Consider the following 24,597-nt stretch of genomic DNA (forward strand, 5'->3'; position numbering starts at 1 on the left):
AGCAATTAATTTTTTCCTTCTCTACTTGGTCCCAAATACCAGTCACTCTTTGATAAGAAGTAATGTCTCCAAAATTATCAGTGCTGCTATTAATAATAGAGCTGCTTAATCTTTGCTTCTAGAAAACAAAAGTTTTCTGTGATCTGCTTTTATTGTTTATTTCATCATACTGTTGAGTAAATGACTGCTTATTTTAGTGTAATTCGTATTACTGGTTTTCATAAAGTCATAGAGAACAGGGACAGTCTTGACATTTGCATAAAGTTGACTCAAAATGGTTGGAACAATATAGATTTATAGGAAAATGAACTAAAACTTTCTCCTTTATTATCCACTCATTTAGAAGAGTGGATAATATAAATCTAATAATTAATAAGAAACTAAGATCAGTTGGTAACTCAGGTTGACATACAGTATGTGTAATTTAGAAAAGGAGATAATAATTGCATTAGGTTTTTAGTTATTTATAGAGCTATTTTCACCAAAAAATGGCAACAATTGCAATTTCTATATTATATTGACTAAATTATTGATTGAAAGTTTTTGTTTTTAGTTCATACTTTATTGTTTAAGAAGTCTGACTTTATTTTTGTTTTAGGGTAAACTTCATGATCCAGAAGGCATGGGAATTATTCCAAGGATAGTGCAAGATATTTTTAATTATATTTACTCCATGGATGAAAATTTGGAATTTCATATTAAGGTAAAAATCCTTGGGGGAAAAAACTGTATTTTATATCTAGAATAATTCTTTTCCCCAAAATAATAAATGTTGTCTTCCTTTTTTAATATATTTAAAAAATTATGGACACTTGTAGCTGAAAAATCAGTTAGATGACTTTAAGTTAGTTTTTGCTTAGCCTTCTTTAACAAGTCTATTTTGCTTAGCTGCCTTATCTGTAAAATTAGACAGTTTTACTAGAGAATTTAAGGTTATTACTATGACTAGTCTAATTCATTTTAAATGAAGGTTTGAAATTGCTTTTTAATTAAGTGGTTTATTTAGAATATGAAATATGACTGAGTTGTTAATAGCTCTGTCCTCCTGCCTAAATGTTGCCTATTTCTAATTTTAATTCATTCATCTTTTTATTTCTTTGTTCTTTAGGTTTCATATTTTGAAATATATTTGGATAAGATAAGGGACCTATTAGATGGTAAGTGAATTATTTTTCTTTTATCATTTTCAAAAGCAAGGTTTTTTTTTTTTTGAGTAGCAGATATGAGACCATTATTTCTTAGTAATCTATGTGAAATTGACTTAAATTGTTAGAAACATTTAGAAATTCTTTTCAAGTTTTAGTTAAATGCCTTTTACTACATTGAATGACTTTTTTAAAGGTACATGTTTATGAATACTTCTTAAATAGTAATTAGAGCATTGGACTGGAGTTGGAGAACCCAGGTCTGTGTGCTGGTTTTCTGTTAGCTGTCAGATATTTTGTCCTTGGCAAACCATTGAACCACTCTGACTTATTTCCAAAATGTAGGTTCTGTATTCTGTATTTTATATTTCCACATTTAAATTTCCTATTTCTATAGAATCTTGCTTTAATAATGATTTCATATTTTTGAAAGTTTACCATTATTGTTAGGCTGTCAGGGAAAGAAACAATTGAATTAGCTATTTCATCATCAGCATTAGAGTTCAGGAAAATGTTTCTAATGTTACTATTTTTCCTTTTTCAGTTTCAAAAACCAACCTTTCAGTTCATGAAGATAAAAACCGAGTTCCCTATGTAAAGGTATTTATGAAATAATATAGAATGATTGTTTTGCAAAGCCATTTTTAAGTACCTTAAAAGTAATTGACATTCTTTTAAAATTATTTCACAGGGGTGTACAGAGCGTTTTGTTTGTAGTCCAGATGAAGTTATGGATACCATAGATGAAGGAAAATCCAACAGACATGTAGCAGTTACAAGTAAGTAAAATATTTATTAACACAAGGTAAAAAAGGTTTTAAAATACCTTTTATCAAGTTGATTAATTGTAATTTTTGTCTTGTGTAAAATTATGCTCTACAAACTATTAGGGAAAGCCATGCTTATTTATAGTTTGTGTAATTTCATTGCAGATATGAATGAACACAGCTCTAGGAGTCACAGTATATTTCTTATTAATGTAAAGCAAGAGAACACACAAACGGAACAAAAACTCAGTGGAAAACTTTATCTGGTTGACTTAGCTGGTAGTGAAAAGGTAAAATCTTTATACTTTGATATCTTAGTATTTTTATAAGCATAGTAGCTTGAATTTGGACTTAACACATCCGTTGTGTTGAAAAGTTTTAATAAACTGGGTTTGGTAATACTTCTTGGTTACAAACATTGACTCCAGTTTATAATTACAGAAATTGCAGATTACCACCATTTGAGCCAAAGTCCGTTATTTCCATTGACTTAATGTTTTGGGGAGTTTTTTTTGTTTTTCTTACTGAGAAGTTGTTCAGCATATGTCATTATGGATTTCATTAGATATCCTTTTCTAATTTTTGGTAATTACTTTAGCCATATTGGCAGTGAGCTCCCTGTGAAAACTGGTAATTGCCCATTACTCTTTGCTGGTTTGATTGTGTTTATTTCTTTCCTTTGGATGATTGTTTATTATACAGTCCTCTGTAATCTGAGTCTCGTTTATGTCAAAGTCAGAATAAGTTAAAATGTTTTAATATTGACCTCTGTTGCCACTGGACGGGAATTAGCATTTTTTGTTCTTTGTGTCTTATGGTTAAAAGAACATACCCATACCCTCCTACTCAAGTCTTAACACACATCTTTCAAACCCTGTTTAATTTTGTGAATTTTGAGAGGTCATTTCTTCAGCCAACATTGCAAATAAATAAATACTTTTTATCTTTAACATTTACATTTTTCTTTTAAAGAAATTCATGTATATAAACTAGGTCTGTTTTCTGACTGCATCAATATTATGCTTTAGCAAATTTTAAAAAGTTCTTCATTTCTAATGTAGTTAAGGGGACTAAAAATTAGTAAAATGTGGAATTAGTTATTTTCAAGAGCACAAACTAAAAATAAAATTTGGTATCTCCTTAATCGCATTTTTGTCAAATGACTAGCACTAGATCTGTTTCTTAGGAATGTTCAAGAAATACTGGTACCTTAAACATTCAGCAAATGAAGTTTTTTTTTTTTTTTTAAAGATTTTTATTTATTTATGCAATAGCTGGGGTACAGGTCAGAGGTGTGGGAGGGTGAGAGATTCACCAGAGAGAAAGTGGGGAGCAGAACAGGCAGACTGACTGAAACACTGCTGAGGGGAGCAGCTGGCGAGGCAGGAGAGGTCTGGCGCGCCATGTGGGAATCTCCCTGGCTGGCTGGGAATCGAACCTGCACTGCAGAGGCTGCAGACAGCTTCTCAGCGCTGTGCTCAACCCACTACACTATTGGGAAGGCCCCAGCAAATGAAGTTTTGAAGCATTTAATTTTCTTTCTTTTTGCTGAGTATTGATAGCCTCTAAACTTTTGAGATGACTATATCACATAAAACCAGTAAATAGGTCATCTTTATTTAAGCACACATGTAGAATTGAGTGGTAGTTCATCTTAGTGGCATTTTAACAAAAAGGCACTTACCTTCATGTATATCTATTCAAAGAATAATAAACTTTTGAGAAATTTTCTAAAAAAAAAAAAAAAGGATAAAACTTATTCATTCCTTTGAAATCTTACATAGGTTAGTAAAACTGGAGCTGAAGGTGCTGTGCTAGATGAAGCTAAGAACATCAACAAATCACTCTCTGCCCTTGGGAATGTAATATCTGCCTTGGCTGAGGGTAGTGTGAGTATACATGTCTTCTATTTTCCTGATGTACTTATATGGAGAGCTACTTAAACAGATGTGTATGTATGTGTGAGTCACTGAGTAAAAGATTGACTGTCTTGGAGTCAATATGTGTGAATTACTTGTTTTTTTGCGTTTATTTTTTGGTATTTATATCCTAGTTCCTAGCTAAAACAACTTTATATCCGTGATTTATTTATTAAATCTCAGTTTGTTTAAAGTAACATTTAACAAATTTTGTTACATTGAAACCCATTAGTCGTCTTTTTTTTTGTTTGTTTTTGAATGTAGACGTATGTTCCATATCGAGATAGTAAAATGACAAGAATCCTTCAAGATTCATTAGGTGGCAACTGTAGAACCACTATTGTAATTTGCTGCTCTCCATCATCATACAATGAATCTGAAACAAAATCTACACTGCTGTTTGGCCAAAGGTTTGTTGGAAAGAAAATAAAATCTAAGTGTAGATATATATATATACTTTGTTAAATCTAGGAAAATGTCAGATAACTAGTGAAATCAGTGCATTTGTTAGTATGTGCTAGTTACAACTTTTTAAATTGAGACACATGATACAAGCAAGGTTCATTTTTTTTGTGTGAATTAAGTTTTAGTACATGTTAAAGTCACATATTAACTTTTGTATATTAGAAATTTTAATTCAGCATTAAAAGAAATAAGCCTTTGAATTAGTAAAGTAAAAGCCTGACAGATTACAAATATAATCCTGTTTTAAACCTGTTGGCCTATGCAATAGGTTCAGATAATCTACATGAATGTTTACCTTAGGAAAATCAGTAAGGATGACTTGATCAACAATAATTTCTAATTCAACCTTACAAACGAATTGGAAATGTAGGCCATCGTTCTTTGTTCTCATCAAGTTTTTGATTTACTTTTTTTAAAAAGCTATTTGCAGATGTTAGGCTAACCCAAATTTGGTTGGATTGCGAATATGTACTATTCTAATTGCAAATCTCAGTAATTAGTCAAAGATATAATGGACAAAAATAAGTTAAGCAATTTTAGTCACATTCCTTTTTTCCCCCAATTACTCTCTTAGGGCCAAAACAATTAAGAATACAGTTTGTGTCAATGTTGAGTTAACTGCAGAACAGTGGAAAAAGAAGTATGAAAGAGAAAAAGAAAAAAATAAGACCTTGCGGAACACTATTCAGTGGCTTGAAAATGAACTCAACAGATGGCGTAATGGTAATTATTGAAGGATATGTCATTTTGAGATTGTTGAATAACAACTCAACTATCAAATCTGATAAGACTATAAATGAAAGTTACAAAGTATATCCATTTCTACTTTTTAAACATTTGGGATCATCATATAGAAATAAAGTCTTTTACCTTAAATTCTGAATTTACCTGAAATAATAAATATGGCACAGAGGACAACTGGGAAGCTATAGAAGTCACAAGATGGCAAAGTGTCTAGATCAGGATGAAAGCAGCAAAAATTATAAAATTTGATGACTGAATTTAGGTGATGGGAAGAGTCAAAGATTATTCAAATGTTTCAATTCTCAGGGATAAGAAAGTAAGAACTCCTGAAAGAGAATAAAATTGAAGTTAGTAATACTCTTGATTATTAATGATTCTGTTTTGTTTTTTTGTTTTTTTTTTTTCTGAAATTATTATTCATTCTGTTATTTTAGGGGAGACAGTGCCTATTGATGAACAGTTTGACAAAGAGAAAGCCAACTTGGAAGCTTTTGCAGTGGATAAAGATATTACTGTTACCAATGATAAACCAGCAGCTACAATTGGAGTTACTGGAAACTTTACTGATGCTGAAAGAAGAAAGTGTGAAGAGGAAATTGCTAAATTGTACAAACAACTTGATGACAAAGTAAATATTGGTCATATTCTCTTTCATTTTGAAATATTAACATGGGTGTTTTTATTTTCTAATTTTAATACTAGGGTGTCCTCATTGCCTATGTACATTTTCTTTGAAATCTGTTAGCCTTTTAAAAATCACTGTATTAACAGAAGATATGGTATCATAATTTCGGTTTCTTTGTAGAAACCTATGTATGAAGCATAGCTTTCTCCCCCCCCCCCCACCCTACCCCCCCACTTTTTAAACTTAAAGAAAATTCCTAAAGGAAATGAGTCATTAGATCATTTGAGAACCTTAGCAAAATGACCTCTTAGAATCAGGGCTTGGAGGACTGTAAAGAAAGCTCGTATAAGAGATTAGAGGAAACAAAATAAAATGGAAATATTTTCCTGTTTTAATTATATCATTTAGTATTATAAAAAATAGCAAATTATGAAAAGAGGAAGGGAAATAAGAATATAAAGAAACTAAGAACATGATTCTAGTTCTGTTTTTGTTTGAATTTTAGGTGGTATGTTTTGCATACTTTTAACCAGAGGGCAGGTTCAAAGTGGATGCATGGATATTATTTTCAGTAGCATCTTTAAACATGTTAATTTTAACATTCATTAAGTTGTTTAATGAATAGCTTTCATAAACATAAGCTCCTCTTCTTGTAATTCCATCCAGTCAGAATTATTGAGTTTAAAACAAACTTTGAATTTGGAGAAATGGTTTTGAAATATTTCATCTTAAAATTTGTTTTAGAAAACAGTTGAAACCAGGTTTTGCGTTACTCTCAATTTGTTTCTTTAAAATTCTAGGATGAAGAAATTAATCAACAGAGTCAGCTGGTAGAGAAATTGAAGACACAAATGTTAGATCAGGAAGAGGTAAGCTGAATGCCCTCAATATTGCTTCCAGAAAAACTTCGTAGCTTGTAATTATCCTTTAAACATAAAAGATGAGAAAATCTACAGAACTCAGAATATACTAGTAGTACATTTTAAATTCTTTTGAATATGTGCATGTTTCAATCTAGATACCCTGTTGAGATCTCTACATAATAGGATTGAAGCAAAGGTTGACTTCTTAAGGGTTTTTGCTTTCAGTTTGAGTTCTAACTGGAAGGTAGAACTTTTTGTGGTATTTATTTTTTAAATATAAAACAGTTCTTTAAAAACATTATTTGATTTTCTTTAACTGTCTTCTACTTTGCTGCCTTTGAATTATAGTAGTTTTGTTTAATTTTTCTCAAGACTTCTTACTGATCCTTGAGAAAGACTTATTAGACTGAAGTCACTATAATACTTCCTCTCAGTGAAAGTATTTACACACAAAATGAAGGAAGAAATGTAAAAATGTTTTATTCTTGCTCATTCACTTCAACAGAAATACAGGTTATAAAGGGACTATTAAAGAATATTTTTGAATCCCATTGACTTTGTTGTTGATAATTGCATAATTTTACGTAAGACTCATTGTGAGAATAAAATATTAATGAAATTATTTTTTACTTCACCATTTCTGTCTTCATCTAATTTATTCATGTCTGTCATCTATATTTTCATCTTAGTTCTTCTAAATTTCTCTTCTCTGATTTGTCACTTAATTTCAACTCTCATTTTACTTCACTTGGCACAGCATGATGATATCTCTTAAATGTTCTTAACTTAAGGTTTGCTGTAGGTGTTGGGTGGCCAAGACTGTACAACTTCAATGAGAGAGCCACCATCTGTCAAACAGATCCTGATCAGATCATTTTTATATTTAACTATAGCATTGTTTCTCAAGGGAGCACTAGTGATGTGCATGATTGTTCATTATATTTTGTCTTATTAGTTAGTACCTCTGCAGTCAAATGCTCTACCCCTGAGCTATACCTCTAACCCCTACTTCTAAGTTACATTAGTATTCTGCTTCTTTATTATTAATCACAAAAGTTTTCAAATGCCTCAACTAAAAGCCACTGATCTTGGATGGTAATATCCTGCCAAGTAGTCTCATGTTCAATTTTATATGCTGATTCCAGATTTTACTGAGGCACAGGTTAGATGCCATCCCTTGTTGCCCAGGAAACAGAACTTTTGAGCAAATCTTATAGACGTTTACTAATATCTTTTTTCTATGCACACTGTTCCTGAATCCATTACACCTTTTTCTTTCTTTTACACTGATTTCCACATGACTAAAATCTTCCTGTTGCCGCCACATTCTTCATGAATACCCTACAGAAATATCCCCTCTTTTCAAATACTTACCAAGCATTTTATCTGTTTTCTTGTCCCTCCTCTTTAGCTCTCACATTCTTTCTTGTATTACTTTTAATTACATACATGTCTTTTCTTCTACTAAGCTTTTCATGGGCACGGTATTGGATTTCCTTCCGGTCTCCCACATTTTTAGTCTCACTTGTACATATTAGACATTGAGTAAATCTATTGAATGAATGTTGCCACACTTAACGAATGTCTACTTTTCACTCCCTTTGTACTTAACAATGTGGGACAAATACATTTTTTTTAACCTGTGTACTTTTGGTAAAAGTTTAGTAACTCTACTTTTTCATGTAGCTTCTGGCATCTACCAGAAGGGATCAAGATAATATGCAAGCTGAGCTGAATCGCCTTCAAGCAGAAAATGATGCTTCTAAAGAAGAAGTAAAAGAAGTTTTACAAGCCTTAGAGGAACTTGCTGTCAATTATGATCAGAAGTCTCAGGAAGTTGAAGACAAAACTAAAGAATATGAATTGCTTAGTGATGAACTGAATCAGAAATCAGTAAGATATAGTTTTGTTTTCTTAATTCTTTAATACAAGTATTCATAATTGAAAAATTACCCAAGCTGCTGATTGCTATATAAATGTAAAATTGATAATAGTTGTTCAAGAGTTCAAGTCTCAACTTCATTTCCTCCTACATATGAAGCCTTAGAGGTAGAGGGTGGAGGGTTATCTTTTTAGATCTTAAAGATCTATTATGTAATAAAATGCTGTTTTAAGACATGTTGGCTATTCCTCATATTATTATAACTTTTTTTTTTTTTTTTTGTGGGACCCTCGCCGGCAGCCGGGGAATGAACCGGTGCTACAGAGGCTGCAGGCAGCCTTGCAGCCCAGCGCTCAACCACTGTGCCACCAGGGGAGGCCCTATTATAACTTTAAAGGGAAAAATTAGATTCTAGCTGCTCAGTAAAGTTTTTAGTGGTTATTCAAAGTACAGATTAAGAAATGTGCACATAAAAATAGAGAAAATCATATGGGTATGTACATTCATATAACTTATATTTTGTTCTGTTTTATTCCCAGTACCTGGAATGATACCTAAACAGTGTAGTAGGATCTTTCTTGTGATTCCTCAGTAAATGAGGGTTTCTGTTTGTTACAAGTTTTCTGTCATGGTTACAAGGAGGGATAGCCATCTTTCAAAGATGATGCCAGAAATAGTACAAAACTGATTTTTACTGATGCATTCAGCATCATCCTGTTTTTACTTACTTCTTGTTTAGAATTCAGTATCTGTAGCTGGACTCGGGATCAATGCTCAGTGCTTATTTCAGTGTTCACCTATTTAATAAAAATAGATAAAATAGCATTTTAAGAAGATTTTGTGCCCTAATGAAAAGTTAATTTTCCCTTTTCCAATTTCCAAATTTAGCTTGAAGTTATGACTTAATATCATAGAGATCAAGACATCTTTATAACGCATAACAAGCTGCATTATTAGCAGGCCTATTAGATGATTGGAAGAACATTAGGAGTTTCTTATACTCTTCAAGCTTTCAGTTGGTACTTTGTCACTCATTTTGGTTTTTAAGACAGTTGTTTCTGTGCTCCAGTTTTGAAGCTGAAATCTATCAGCACTATATTGATAATAGGAATTAGAAACCCTCAGTGTTCCATATGTGTTTATATGCTTACAGTATTACATTTTCATAGAGAAAATGTCTAACTAGTCATTTATGGTAGAAGCATATTACATTTGAGATTTGAAAGATTGCTGGTATTATATATTAAACTGGGTGAACACACTTTACTGATACTCAGAAAGTTAAAGAAATGACCAAAAAAATCTTTACTAAAAGATAGTGTCTAAAAATTGTATTCAAATACAGGATCTGATTTGTGCCATAATAAATAGTTTATTGGATTTGAGTTTTCAAAATTGTGGTGACTTTGTTATTAGTAACCAACTATTGGAACTTTATAATTACAATATTTAAACTCATCATTAACTCATAATAATTGCTAGTCCACTCAGTAGCTAGTTCAAGTAAATGAAATTAGAAAAATAATGGATTTGTGAGTACTGGGTAAAAACTTGAAATACCTGTGAATATTTGAATTCATCTTTTATTTAATAGACTTAACTTTGCTTTTTGTTTTTGGTTCTCTTAGGCAACTTTAGCAAGTATAGATGCTGAGCTTCAGAAGCTTAAGGAAATGACCAACCACCAGAAAAAACGAGCAGCTGAGATGATGGCATCTTTACTGAAAGACCTTGCAGAAATAGGAATTGCAGTAGGAAATAATGATGTGAAGGTAAATGTTATAATCAAATATTAAGTATAATTATTTGTACAAAACTCATACTTTTGTTTAGTTCTGGTTTTTTATAAAGCTCTTTTCATATACTCTCATCTCTGCAACAGCCATATGTAGTACATGTTTTAACTTCATTGTAAATAGATAAAAGAGAAAGAAATAAGGGACCTTCAAGTATGTATAGTCAGTAAATAGCATGTATTTAGACCCCATGGCTTGTTCTGTCCTTTTACAATTTATTTAGCAATTGCGTTAATGAATTACTATACATAAAAGTTTATAACTGGAACAATAGTGAAGATTAGTTTGGTTGAAGATTGGCTGTGGTTGCTTTAAATGTTTGAAAAGGTAAAAGATGAGCTCTGCTAATTCATTCTTTTAAAATTTCATTATGAGGGCCTCCCCGGTGGCGCAGCGGTTGAGCACTGGGTTGCGAAGCTGCCCTCAGCCTCTGCAGCGCCGGTTCGATCCCCGGCTGCTCCCCGGCCACCGGAGGAGGGTCCCACATGGCGCGCAGACCTCTCCAGCCGCCCGCTGCTCCCCTCAGCAGTGTACTTCGGTCCTTCTGCCTGCTCTGCTCCCCGCTCTGGCTCTGGTGAATTCTCTCACCCTCCCGCGCTTCTGACTGTACTCAGTACTTGTATAAATAAATAAAAAATAAATAAATTTAAAAAAAAAAAAGAAAATCTTTAAAAAAAAATAAAATAAAATAAAATTTCATTATGAAATATTTCAAACAAAGTAGAATATTAACCTTGGATTTACCATTTACCAACTCTTTATCAGCTATGTCTTTTGAAAATATTTTGCCCAGTCTGTAGTTTACTTTTTCATTCTCATAACATCTTTGCAGAGCAGAAATTTTTAATTTTGACAAAGTTCAACTTACAATTTTTTCTTTCAAGGGTTGTATTTTTGGCATTCTATTTGAAAACACCAAGCACAAGGTCAACTAGATTAGGTGACATGTTATCCTAGATTGAATAACATATTTTCTTCTGTATTAGCTCCTGTAAGTTTTTTAGTTTTATGTTTTCATGGAGGTCTGTGATCCACTTGGATTTAGTTTTTCTGAAAGGTAGAAAGTCTATCAGAATTACTGGTTTACATGTGAAGGGACCACTTTTGTTCCAGCATGATTTGTTGAAGAACCTATCTACATTTCCTTAAGTTTGACCCTTTGTCAGAGATCACTTGAATATAATTATGCAGTACTCCTCTGGGCTCTTTTCTGTTTTAATGACTTACTTGAATGTTCTTTTGCCACTACTACACCGTCGTTAATTACTGTCTTAGAGTAAATATTGAAGTTGGTTAGTGATGGTCCTTGGACTTTGTTCTTTAGTATTGTGTTGGCTATGCTAGATCTTTTACCTTTCATATAAATTTTTAGAATCAGTTTGTCTGACAAATTGTCCACAAAATAATTGCTGGGGTTTTGGTTGAGATTATATCAAATCTGTAGATCAAACTGGGAAGAAGTGACATCTTAACTATATTCAATCTCCCTATCCATGAACTTGGAATATTTCATTTTAGTTCTTCCTTTTATTTCTTACCTCGGTGTTTTCTAATTATCTTGTATACATCTTGCACGTGTCATGTTACATTTATACCAAAATACTTGATTTTTATGGTGCTAGGTTGCATTGTGTCTTTTTAATTTCAAATTCCACTTGTTTGTTGCTGTTGTATAGGAAAGTTATTGCCTCTTGTGTGTTTATCTTGTATACTCCAGTGTTATACAGTATTTATTTTTTTATTTTTTTCGAACAAGCATGACCTCTGTATAAAAAATAGTGGTTTTGTTTTTTTTTCTTCTCAAGTTCTATTTACTTTTGACACTGAATATTGTACTTAAAATTCAGTGACTACATGATATTTAAGGAGTATAAAGTGACTTAAAAGTCATTCTTTCCATGCCATCTAAAGATCCTTAGAGTCTAATTGGGAAATACACTGGGATTTTTGTCTTCAGTTTTTTATTTTGCTTCTTCTCACAGCAGCCTGAAGGAACTGGCATGATAGATGAAGAGTTTACTGTTGCAAGACTGTACATTAGCAAAATGAAATCAGAAGTAAAAACACTGGTAAAACGCTGCAAACAATTAGAAGGTACACAGACTGAGAGCAACAAAAAAATGGAAGAAAATGAAAAGGAATTAGCAGCATGCCAGCTTCGTATCTCTCAAGTATGTTTTACGAAGTTTCTTCATTTTTTGGCTGGTTGTATATACATTTTATTCGATGTTAAAGTTTTAAGAAAAATCAATTCCTTAGGTTATTTTGGAAACCAAAATGGGAGGTTAATTCGTTCCGTTTTCTCTAGTCTTACTTTACTATAATAATAGAATGATTAAGCTGCGTTACATGTATGGTAAATACTGAAGTATATTTGAAAGATATGACTGATGTGACCATTAAAGAATCTAGAATTCTAGGCTGGAGAAAACTGCAGATATAATTTTCTGGCTTTGGAAATTGAATGGTTGAAGCCATTCACCAAGATGAGAATTACAGATGAAGGGTAGAAGGTAGCATCAGATGGATGTAACAATAAGACTAGGTTATCTCATATTTTAGCCTTCGGTACCTTAGTTTGCACATGTAATAAACAGCACAGATGACCCTTTCATTTATTAAATTCTTTATTATAAATCTGGCCCCTGAATATTTCATTTCCCTTAAATGTATTGTACATTTAGATATATCCATAAAACTTTAAAATATACTTAGTAGCAACAAATTGTGTGGGTGAGGGTTTTTTCCCACTTTCATGTTAATGTATTTTCCCCAAAAGCATGAAGCCAAAATCAAATCATTGACTGAATACCTTCAAAATGTGGAACAAAAGAAAAGGCAGTTGGAAGAATCTGTTGACTCCCTTGGTGAAGAATTAGTCCAGCTTCGAGCACAAGGTATTAGCTTCCAGTTATTTCTGAGTTATATCCTTGAGTTAATTTTTTCTTAACTTTAGTATAATTATAGTTAACTTACACTGTTTGCAAATGGTAGGAACAGGAAGCAAATAATGTTTTTGTGTAAGTTTGAAACATACTTTTGAATATGTTTGAATAAGAAAGTGCCCAATCTGAGAATTTCCCATAAAATAATTAAGGGTGTGTGTGTGTGTGTAAATCTTGACATGGAGAATATGGAATGCTATCTTATTTCTCTAATGTGCCCTTCCCCGTCTGTTTTCAGAGATAGGCACATAAATTATGGGAATCATGATGTCAAAACATATCATAACCAAGAGTACTTAGTCAGTTGTCATTGTATTTGAGGGCAAGATTTACTACATGGCACTTGGATAATTTAAAGTCAAGTACTGCTAAGGACTGTATCCCCATATAAAACCCGAATATATACCCATACAAAACCCATTTGCTTCTTGGTTTATATGAAGAATTTAGTGATTTATTTCTTCTTTTGTTTCCTCTTCATACCCACAGAGAAAGTTCATGAAATGGAAAAAGAGCACTTAAATAAGGTTCAGACTGCAAATGAAGTTAAGGTAAGTTTGCAGTAACATTAAATTTCAATGGTGGTAATCCATCTTTATTAATATTGAATGGTCTAACATAACATCTTCCTTCAATAATTTTAGCAAGCTGTTGAACAACAGATTCAGAGTCACCGAGAAACTCATCAAAAACAAATTAGCAGTTTGAGAGATGAAGTTGAAGCAAAAGAAAAACTTATCACTGATCTTCAAGAGTAAGCATATATTTAAGATTTTAGAAACTAAGAAAGATGACTACTTAGGCAAAAGGAAAGAAATAATATGTTTAGGATGACAATGTAGCTATATTATAAGCCTGTGTTTTTCATTAAAATTATAATATTTGATGTGAAAAATAAGTTTATTTGTGAATATTCATCTAAATTTCAAGTTAAATTTTTTTTAATTGTATTTGAAATACCATTATTTTACATCCTTGGGTAGTGTTTTGACCATATAGGATTTCACACACAGGTATAGTCACTGTAACCTTCCCTCTACCAAAGCACCCATACTCCTTCACCACAGTTCATTGAATTCTATCTGCTACATTCCCTTGTTTTCATCCCTCTCGCTCCCCTTATCCCTCTGAAAGTCAAAGTCATTGGTTAGTTTTCAAATGTTGGTTTTAAAGTTTGTCTTTGTCTGATCCTTTGTTTGGTTTTTCTGTATAATGCATCAGTGACACCATGAAGTAATTGTCTTTCTCCTTCTGACTTATTTCACTTGGTATAATCCCTTTCAGCTCCATCCATGTTGTTGCTAATGGTGTGGGTATCTTTTTAATTGCTGAGTAATATTCCATTGTGTATATGTAAATTGTGTATTTATGCCACATGTTTTTTATTTACTTACCTTTTGGGGGGCCTTTAGGTTGTTTCCCTGTCTTTGCTATTGTAAGTAGTTTTGCTATAAACATAGAAGTGCACATTTCCTTTCAAAGTAGAGTTTTCTGTGTTTTTTGGATAGATACCTAGGAGTGGAATTGCTGAGTCAATATGGCAAATCCAGTTTTAGTGTTTTGAGAAATTTCTTTACTGCTTTCTATAGGGTCTGGACTAGTCTACATTCCCAACAACAAAAGTGTAAGAGGGTTCCTTTTCTCCAGACCTTCACCAGCATTTGTTGTTTCTGATCTTTTTGATATGGGCCATTCTCACTAGTGTGAGGTAGTATCTCATTTTTGTTTTGATTTGCATTTTTCTCATAAGTGATGATGAGCACTTATTTATATGCTTGTTGGCCTGTCTATTTTCTTTGGAGAAATGTGTATTTAGTTCATCTGCCCATTTTTTGTTTGGGTTTTTTATTTTCTTTTTGTTAAGTTCTTTGTAAATCTTCGATATCAGCCCCCTGTCAGAAGTATGCTATGCAAATATTTTATCCTGTGCAGTGTCTCTTTGTTTCAGTTACATTCTCTTGCTGTGCAGAAGCTTTTTAGTTTAGTGTAGTCCCAATTGTTTATAGTCTCTTCTGTTTTCCTTACTACTGGGGATAAATCTATGAAGATATGTTTGAAGTTTATGTCTTGGAGCATTTTGCCTATGTTTTCTCCTGTATGTTTTATGGTTTTAGGTCTTATATCCAAGTATTTTATCCCTTTTGTGTTGATTTTTGTAGATGGTGTGATGTAGTGGTCTAGTTTCATTCTTTTGCTTATGGTATTCCAACTTTTCCAAAATCATTTATTGAGGAGGTTTTCCTTGTTCCAGTGTATATTCTTTCCTCCTTTATCACATTAGCTGTCAATGTGTGTGTGGATTTATTTCTCAGCTGTATTCCATTGGTCTTTGTGCCTGTTTTTGTTCCAGTACCATGCTGTTTTAATTATTATAGCTTTCAGTAATACTTGTTCTGTTTCTTTGAAGAATAACATTAAATTTTTTTAAAGATTTACTTCATTTATTTATGCATACAAGAGCTGTGGGGGGATGAGAGGATTCACCAGTGACAGAGTGGGGAGCAGAACAGGTGGATTGACTGAAATACACTGCTGACGGAAGCAATGGGCTAGACAGGAGAGGTCTGCTGCACCATTTGGGTTCACTCCCTGGCCATATAACTCATATTTAAGTGGCTGCCAATAAGTTTCATGGCACCAAGACTCAACCCCTTATGCCACCAGGGAGGGCCCACCATTAAAATTTTTATTACTATATTAATTCAATCTATAGATTGCTTTGAATAAGATGGCCATTTTGACTTTTAGTCTTCTGATCTATGAGCAAGGGCTGTCTCCATTTCTTTGTCTTCTGTTTCCATTATCAACATTTTAAAGTTTTCCTTGTATAGTCCTTCACCTCCTTTGTTAGGTTACTCCAGGATATCCTTTTTTTTCCTGATATGATTATAAATGAGATGGTTTGCTTAATTTCTAACTCTTGTAGCCCATTGTTTACATATAGGAAGACAACGGATTTTTGTGTGGGGTTTTTTTTTTTTTGGTAGCCTGCCATTTTACTGAACTAGTTCATTATTGTAATTAGTTTTTCTGTGGATTTTTTAGGGCTCTCTATATTATCCTGTCATCTGCAAATAATGATAGCTTTACTTCTTTCTAAATTTGAATTCTTTTTATATCTTGCCTAATTGCTCTAGCTAGAACTTCAATGTTATATAGTTGTTGAGAGCAGGCATACTTAGCAGATCTTAGTCTAAAGGCTCTCAGTATATCACCATTAAGAATGATGCTGGTTGTAGGTTTATTATATGTGACTTTTATTAATATATGTCCCATTTATCCCAGGTTTTTGAAGGCTTTTCATCATAAATGGATGTTGAAAGTTTTTCAAATACTCTTGGTATCTGTTGCTGTTTTTTGATGGTTATATTTTGTTGATGTGGTGAATTATGTTGATTGACTTTTGAATGTTGACCCATCCTTATATCCCTGGTATAAATCCCACATTAATATAATTCTTGTATTATTAGTATTCAGTATGCTAAGATTTTATTGAGGATTTTTGCATCTACATTCACTAGGGAAATTGGTCTTTAGTTCTTTTTTTTGTGTGTTTTCTTTGTTTGGTTTTGGTATTAGAGTGATGATGACCTCATAAAATGTGTTTGGTAAGTATTCCTTATCTTCAATATTGAAAGAGATTGAGCAGGATAGGTATTAGTTCATCTTTGAGTGTTTGGTAGAATTTGCCTATAATCCCTATCTGGTCTTGGACTTTGGGTTTTGGGGGAGAGTTTTGATTACCATTTCAATTTCCTTGCTTGGAATTGGTTTTTTCAGGTATTCTGTTTATTCCCTTTTCAGTTTTGAATGATTTTGTAATTCTAAGAATTTGTCCAACTCCTCTAGATTGTTGAAATTGTTTGCATAGAAATGTTCATAGTTATCTCTTATCCTTTGGATTACGGCCATATCTGTTGTACTTCTCTACTTTCATTTTTTTATCCTATTTGCATGGATTTTTTCCTTTTTTCTTTGTGAATCTAGCTAGAAATTTGTCTTTTTTTTTCTTCCAAAGAACCAGTTTTTGGTTTCATTGTGCTTTTGGATTTTTAAAAAATTTTATTTCTTGCATTTCTCCTCTAATTTTTATTGCTCCCTTCCTTCTGATTTCTGAGTTTTTGTTTTCCTAGTCCTTGAGATGAGAGATTAGATTGTTTCCTTGGGCTCATTGTTTTTAAATGTGGGCCTATATTGCTATGTATATCCATCTTAGTACTGCTTTTGCTGTGGTCTGGAAGGTTTTGTTCTCTTCATTTGTCTCAAGGTTGTTTTTTTTTAAATTCGTAGATTTCTTCACTGGCCCCATTGGTCTTTCAGTAGTAATGGGTTGTTGAGTCTCCATGTATTAGAGAATTTCCTTGCTTGCTTTTTGTAGTTGAGTTCTTGTTTAATACCTGTATAATCAGAGAAGATGCTTGCTGTGAGTTCAGCCTTCATAAAATTGTTGATATTTGTTCTATAACTCAGTATGTGGTCAGTCCTGGAGAATGATTCACATGCACTTGAGAAAAATATGTATTTGGCTTGTTAAGGGTGTAGTGCCTATTTATGTCTGTTAAACCTATTTGGTCTATTTCTTTGTTTAGGGCAATTGTGTCTTTAATTATTTTCTTATTGATTTTCTTTCTTTTCTTATTGGTGAGAGTAAGGTATTGTAGTCTCCAACCACACATTGTCTGTTTTCAGATTTAGTAGTAATTGTCTGATGAATTTTTATGTTCCTTTCTTAGTAAATATTGAAAGTTATGTCTTGATGTATTTCTCCCTTAATTATTATATAGCATCCATCCCTGTCTCTTGTTACTTTTTTTTAGCAGAAAGTCCAATTATGGTGGTTCCTGCCTTCCTTTGGGTGCCATTTGCTTGTAGAATTGTTTTCCAACCCTTTACTTTCGGTCTTTATTCTTTAAACTTAGGTGCATTTCCTAGAAGGAGCAAGATGGTTGAATTCTGTTTCTGATCTAACTAGTTAGTTACCTCTGTGTCGAATATGTCAGTGCTTTTCTCTTCTTGCCCATAGTGTTTCTTTTTTTTTTTTTTTTTTGAACAATAAAAACATGAATACATTTTAATTATACTAAGATCCTTAGTTTCAAAATAAATAGTGTAGATTTTATTTTGTATAATTGATTTTTAGATTTACTATTTTGCTTTCAACAATTAATTAAATATTTATCAATCAAAATGAATTTTATTTTTTTTAATAATAAATTTCATTTTTATATTCCCCATACAATTGCAGCCCCCCCATTCTGACCCCAATCCCTCCCCTCCCACCCCCGCCCCCCTAAAAGTGTCTCTGGTTCGTAGTTTTTTGTTGATTTTGATTTTCACTTTCTTATAGTTATTCGTTTTCCTGGTCCCTTATTTAAGTTTTCTAGATTCCTGCTATGAGTGAGACCATCCGGTATTTTTCTTTTTCTTTTTGGCTTATTTCGCTGAGCATGATCCCTTCCAGCGCCATCCATGTTGCTGCAAATTGCATGTGCTTATCTTTTTTGAATGCTGAGTAATATTCCATGGTATAGATGTCCCACATCTTCTTGATCCAGTCATCTATTTTTGGGCATTTGGGTTGTTTCCAAAGCTTAGCTATTGTAAACAGTGCTGCTATAAACATAGGGGTGCAGGTGTTCTTTGGAATTGATGTTTCTGTGTCCTTTGGGTAAATACCTAGGAGTGGAATTGCTGGATCATATGGAAGCTCTATGTTTAGTAGGTCCAGAAATCTCCACACAGCTCTCCACAGTGGTTGGACCAGTTTGCACTCCTACCAACAGTGCAGAAGAGTTCCTTTTTCTCCACACCCTCGCCAACATTTGTTGTTGCTAGTTTTTTTAATATGTGCCATTCTCACTGGTGTAAGATGGTATCTCATGGTAGTTTTGATTTGCATTTCCCTGATGACAAGTGATGTTGAACATTTTTTCATATGCCTGTTGGCCATTTGCATTTCCTCTTCAGAGAAGTTTCTTTTTAGCTCTTCTGCCCATTTTTTGACTCGATTATTTTCTTTGTTGTTGTTGAGTCTCATCAGCTCTTTGCAGATTTTTGTGATCAGTCCTTTATCATTAGTGTTGGATGCAAAAATGTTCTCCCAGTTGGTGGGGTTTCTCTTTGTTTTTGTTATTGTCTCTTTTGCTGTGCAGAAGCTCTTTAATTTGATGTAGCCCATAGTGTTTCTTCAGAGAAGACTTATGTTAGTCTAATCAGGCTTCTTTTATACACTATCTGCTTCTTCCCCCTCATTAGCTTCATTATTTTTCCTGTCTCGGACTCTTGGCAGTTTTACTATTGTGTATCTTGTTCTAGGTCTCTTTTTATTTAGGTAAGTTGGTGTTCTTTTAGCTTCCTGTATTTTATGTTCATTTTCTTCTGCAAGTTTGGGAAGTTTTCTTCCATTTCTTGAAATAGATTTTCAGTTCCCTTCCCTCTCCTTCTGGGATACCTTAATTCTTATATTTCCTTTCTTTTTTCTCCTGGTGTCACATAATTTTGAAGTTTGTCCATTTTTTTTCTATCTTGATTCTTTCTTCATTTGTGTCTTTGAGATCATCATTCAGTCTTCCATTTGGTCTGTTCCACTTCCTTAGCTTTCTCCTCCATTATCTTTTAACATCCTCCAGTTTGTTTTTTTCTTAAAGTTTCAGTTTCCATCTTAATCCTTGATTGTGTTCCTCATAACTGAGTTTTCTTGTATATCTCTGTATTGTTGTTGAGTTTTCTTTGTATTCTTCAAATTCTTTGATTTTCTTAAGTCTCACAATTTTGAATTCTGTGTCTGATAAGAATAGAAGCTCTTCCATGTCATTGTAATTGGGTTCTGGACTCTTGTTCTCTGTCTTTGGTGTATTGTTCCCCTAAGGACTTGTTTGACCATTTTCTTTCTCCCTTTTGTTTGTTTTTGGTTTGCTCTGCTGTAGTTGGAACTTCTGTTGTGTGTAGGCACACCTTCCCACTGTTGTAAACAACTGGGGACTTGTAGAGTCTGAGATTTCCCCAGAAACACACCTGAGCCAGGGTCCAGTAGCCATGGTGGCTGGGCCAGGACTGACAGGTTGCTGGGGAACTAATCCCCTAAGGTTAAATTTTTAAAGATGTTTCTTAGGTCTTTTGATGTAACTATTGGTAAAAAGAACTTTAATCACTACTATAAAAGAACACCCCTGTCTACTCCAGATGATTTCCGTCATTTCCTTTTTTTAATATTCATAACAAAAATATTTAATGGAAATTATAGGGTTTATTTTAATAGACATTTTCCAAGTTTACCTTGAAGACATTTTCCCTACTCTATAACCGTATGCATGAAACACAGAATTTCTAGAAATTAGAGGTCTACCTCTAAAATCATAATGATGCCTTTCAGAAAATAATGATGTTGATATTGCATTTTTTCCCCTTTTTTAGCCAAAACCAGAAAATGATGTTAGAGCAGGAACGTCTGAGAGTAGAACATGAGAAGTTGAAAGGTGTAGATCAAGAAAAGAGCAAAAAACTACATGAACTTACGTAAGTAAATGCTGTAATTCAGGTTTAAAATTTAAAAGTAAATCAGGATTGAAGGCATTGATTTTCATAAATCTGTTGGATGCACTCTTTACTTTTTATTGCTAAATGATATTTTTCTTAAAACTTCTGAGTTGATTTATTCCCAAACATTTGTGATACATTCTTGTAGTTTAGTGACAGCAAAGTCTTTCATTTCTTTTTTGGTCAAGAGTCAGAATCTTGTTTATGAGCCTGCTTGCTGCTTCTATGCTACCCTATTACTTTGAGCTCCATTACAAAAATAATCCTAAAACCTGATATTAAAATAATTTACATTTCAGAATCTGCCACAAAAATTGAAATTTTGTCAAGTTTGAGCTTGCATATATATGAATATTATTGATTAAATATTACCTTTGAGCACAGGTTTTTGACATTCTTTATAATTTACTGACAGAGTATAGTCATATATCCAGTTTTCTAGAATCTGGGCAGGTAAAATGTTGTGATCATAATTTTTCACATACCTTGGATTTATGAGAGACACTTTGTAAATAAACTGTTATTATTGGATGGTCACACAGTCTGGACCATCTCAGTTGATTTTACAGAGATTTTCCTAAATCTTACCATAATTTTGTTTATAATAATTTTAATGTAAAATGTCTTAGTCTCTGATAATTTTTAGTGTCTGTAATTCCCAGTTAAGTCAGAATTATTTGGGATAAATGCTACCTCCAGTGTCATCAAAACCAGTCTCAGCACTCTTGCTGTATATGTAATGTGCTATATGTGGCATATTCTAAAATATAAATAAATTACAGATGAAGCTTCTAAGACCAACATTTATTTGAAAGATACATGGGCAAACATTTTTTTATTTGAATGTAAGAATTGATCCTGGGCCTCCCCGGTGGCGCAGCGGTTGAGCGCTGGGTTGCGAAGCTGCCCACAGCCTCTGCAGCGCCGGTTCGATCCCCGGGCACCGGGTGAGGGTCCTACATGGTGCGCAGACCTCTCCTGCCGCCCACTGCTCCCCTCAGCAGTGTATTTCATCAGTCTGCCTGCTCTGCTCCTCTCTGACTCTGGTGAATTCTCTCACCCTCCCGCGCTTCTGACTGTACCCAGTGCTTGTATAAATAAATAAATCTTTTTTTAAAAAAAAGAATTGATCCTTTCAAATAAAAAAATTTTGACTTAACTCTTCTGCTTAAAGCTAGGATTTTATGCAAAGTTGAAAATATATTTTGTATATTCTTTCACTTTTTTAGAGTTATGCAAGATAGACGAGAACAAGCAAGACAAGACTTAAAGGGTTTGGAAGAGACAGTGGTAAGGAAAACTTGAAAAATCAATAGGATTGGGGAGCATTTAATGGATTCCCCTTCAACCCTCAACTTTGTTATACTAATTTGAACTCTGAATTCCAAAATCACTGCCATTTTTAATTCTAGGCAAAAGAACTTCAGACTTTACATAACCTTAGGAAACTGTTTGTTCAGGACCTCGCCACCAGAGTTAAAAAGGTAATACAACTGTAGTGGATAGGAATTGTATAAATTGTGCTTGCTGTCTCTAATTCTTTGTACTGTAAGTGAAATAATAAATTTTTACTGTCAATTTTTGTGTAAACTTAGTTTTTTTAGATGTTTAAATTTTTTCATTGTATTTATCAACCTTCTCTAGAGTGCTGAAATTGATTCTGATGACACCGGAGGCAGTGCTGCTCAAAAACAGAAAATCTCCTTTCTTGAAAATAATCTTGAACAGCTCACTAAAGTGCACAAACAGGTAATTAAAAAGGCTATTTTGGGGTAGCTGCAACATTGTAAGAATTAAAGAATTGAGGAATGGCAAGTATTTGAATCAGAGTCCTAAGGAATTTTCATACCCTGAGCCTTTCCATTGTTTGATCAAGCAACTAAATAAAGAAACCACCAACAGTTTTTAGGGGAGTTTATGTTTTTAAAACCTTATCATGCTTGTTCTTGTCTAGTATAACTCTAAGGTCAATAAAATGTATTTTTTCCTAGTATTTCATTTATGTCAGTTTTCTTAATTTATCATGATAATTTGTCTCTGCTAAACAAGTCTTTGTAGTTAAAATACTTTTATTTTTACATTTAATGCCTCAAATATGAAATGTCTTGAGCAATTCATAGTTTTTAGAAAGTAATGCTTTTGCTTCTTTTCTGTTTTTAATATGACTTAGTGATTTAATAATTGCAGTGTTTCTTAATACAGTTTTTCTATATCTTCACTAATGTAAACCTGATATTTGCACTAGAATAAAGTAAAAGAAGTTTTAGCCTTTGTTCTTAGCAGTTATTAAAGAGCTTATTACCAAGTTTATGTTTATTTATATAGTGGGTCTCACTATATAAAATGATACTCATTTCACCAGGTTAGTGTTTTGTTGAAAAGAGCTAACACTGTGTTATAACTTACTATCATTGCCTCATAGAGGGTAAGAACATTTCGCCCATGTCCAAAAAGAAAAGTGAAATTATATCTTTGTGAGAAATGTGTGCAATTTTATATATACACGCACACCCCATTGCATGTTTCTATCTAAATGGAAAACTTAAAATTTACTTTTCTGAAGAGAAATTATGAAATGTTCATGCTTTCTCAGATCATGTTGTTAAAGCTAGCATCTTTATTTTCTTGATGTGCCTTAGTTGGTACGTGACAATGCAGATCTTCGGTGTGAGCTTCCTAAGTTGGAAAAGCGACTAAGAGCTACAGCAGAGAGAGTGAAAGCTTTGGAGTCAGCACTGAAAGAAGCCAAAGAAAATGCATCCCGTGATCGCAAACGTTATCAGCAAGAAGTCGATCGTATAAAGGAAGCAGTCAGGTCAAAGAATATGGCCCGAAGAGGACATTCTGCACAAATTGGTTAGTAGAACACATTTAAAACCTTTAATCCTTCCTATGTTTAAATATTGTCATGTACTTGAAAGCAGTCTGATTCATTATGTGTTGTTATGGTGCATTTGTCTTTATTTTCTAATTTAGCAAAGAGTACTATTGTTGGAGCAGGGCAGAAGTGAGGAGTAACCACATTAAGAGAACAGGATTCAATAAATAAGAACTAGGCAAGCAAGTAAAAATGGTTAGAGACAGAAGAAGCTATATAGAGCATTGTTATTAAAGCAAAGAAAGCAAGTCATCAAACAGTATTTTGTCCTCAAGAGTAACACTGAAACAGGAATAAGGTTTTGAATAAGCAAAGGATTGTATGGATCCTAAAGAAAATACATAATTGAAAAGAAAAGAGAATTCACTGAGAAACAAAAAGGCAAAATAAAACAACATTTGGAAAATTGTGAATAAAGAGACCTAAAAAGTCATTGCAGTCAGTGTTTTAAGATTATTTTAAAATTCTTTTTTATTTTTCATTTTAGCTAAACCCATTCGTCCCGGGCAGCATCCAGCAGCTTCTCCAACTCATCCAGGTGCAATTCGCGGAGGAGGTGCATTTGTTCAGAATAGCCAGCCAGTGGCAGTACGAGGTGGAGGAGGCAAACAAGTGTAAGCTTTACACTTTACCTACAGGTTTGTAATGTATCTGGCTTTTGAGTTATAGCTATAAATGGAAATGTTCCACCATTGGTCATTAAGCACTTTCTTGGATTCTCACATTAGTACCATGATTTTTAAGTATGTGATTATAAAATTAAGAATTTTTTCTTACCTATTTTCATAATTCAGCTCATATTATATATTTAATTTTGTGTTCTTAATGTCTTTAACCTAACATACTTTTTGATTTTTTAGAGCTTTTGAACAAACCATGGTTTATAACTATCTGCTTCATGGAGCATGTAATTAAGTATGTTAATTTTTCCATACTTGAAATTTCCCAAAATTGAAATTTCCATATATGAAATTTGAAGTGTGAAATGTCTTTACAGCCCCTCACCTTTGAAATTATTTCCAGAATTTTCCC

General features: G+C 33.0%; 1 protein-coding gene across 2 annotated transcripts in view; it reads left to right on the forward strand.

The window, feature by feature from the left end:
* KIF5B (kinesin family member 5B) overlaps positions 1-24,597 on the forward strand; it is a 46,879-nt gene that overhangs the window by 16,368 nt on the left and 5,914 nt on the right. Inside the window, exons 4-25 of one of the 2 annotated variants that reach the window (XM_037510480.2) lie at positions 599-703; positions 1,109-1,157; positions 1,690-1,745; positions 1,837-1,924; positions 2,078-2,202; positions 3,697-3,801; positions 4,096-4,241; positions 4,871-5,019; positions 5,475-5,668; positions 6,466-6,534; positions 8,215-8,421; positions 10,039-10,182; positions 12,189-12,377; positions 12,986-13,103; positions 13,641-13,702; positions 13,796-13,905; positions 20,565-20,666; positions 21,917-21,977; positions 22,100-22,171; positions 22,332-22,436; positions 23,327-23,543; positions 24,053-24,203. In XM_037510480.2, coding sequence (XP_037366377.1) covers positions 599-703; positions 1,109-1,157; positions 1,690-1,745; positions 1,837-1,924; positions 2,078-2,202; positions 3,697-3,801; positions 4,096-4,241; positions 4,871-5,019; positions 5,475-5,668; positions 6,466-6,534; positions 8,215-8,421; positions 10,039-10,182; positions 12,189-12,377; positions 12,986-13,103; positions 13,641-13,702; positions 13,796-13,905; positions 20,565-20,666; positions 21,917-21,977; positions 22,100-22,171; positions 22,332-22,436; positions 23,327-23,543; positions 24,053-24,183 — 2,604 coding nt within the window. In that variant the 3' untranslated portion in view covers positions 24,184-24,203. The remainder of the gene's footprint in view (positions 1-598; positions 704-1,108; positions 1,158-1,689; positions 1,746-1,836; positions 1,925-2,077; positions 2,203-3,696; positions 3,802-4,095; positions 4,242-4,870; positions 5,020-5,474; positions 5,669-6,465; positions 6,535-8,214; positions 8,422-10,038; positions 10,183-12,188; positions 12,378-12,985; positions 13,104-13,640; positions 13,703-13,795; positions 13,906-20,564; positions 20,667-21,916; positions 21,978-22,099; positions 22,172-22,331; positions 22,437-23,326; positions 23,544-24,052; positions 24,204-24,597) is intronic. The other variant, XM_037510479.2, reaches the window with a different exon arrangement.

Source organism: Talpa occidentalis, unplaced genomic scaffold (assembly GCF_014898055.3).
Source record: "Talpa occidentalis isolate TD23 unplaced genomic scaffold, MPIMG_talOcc4v2.1 talOcc4.14, whole genome shotgun sequence".
NCBI lineage: Eukaryota > Metazoa > Chordata > Mammalia > Eulipotyphla > Talpidae > Talpa > Talpa occidentalis.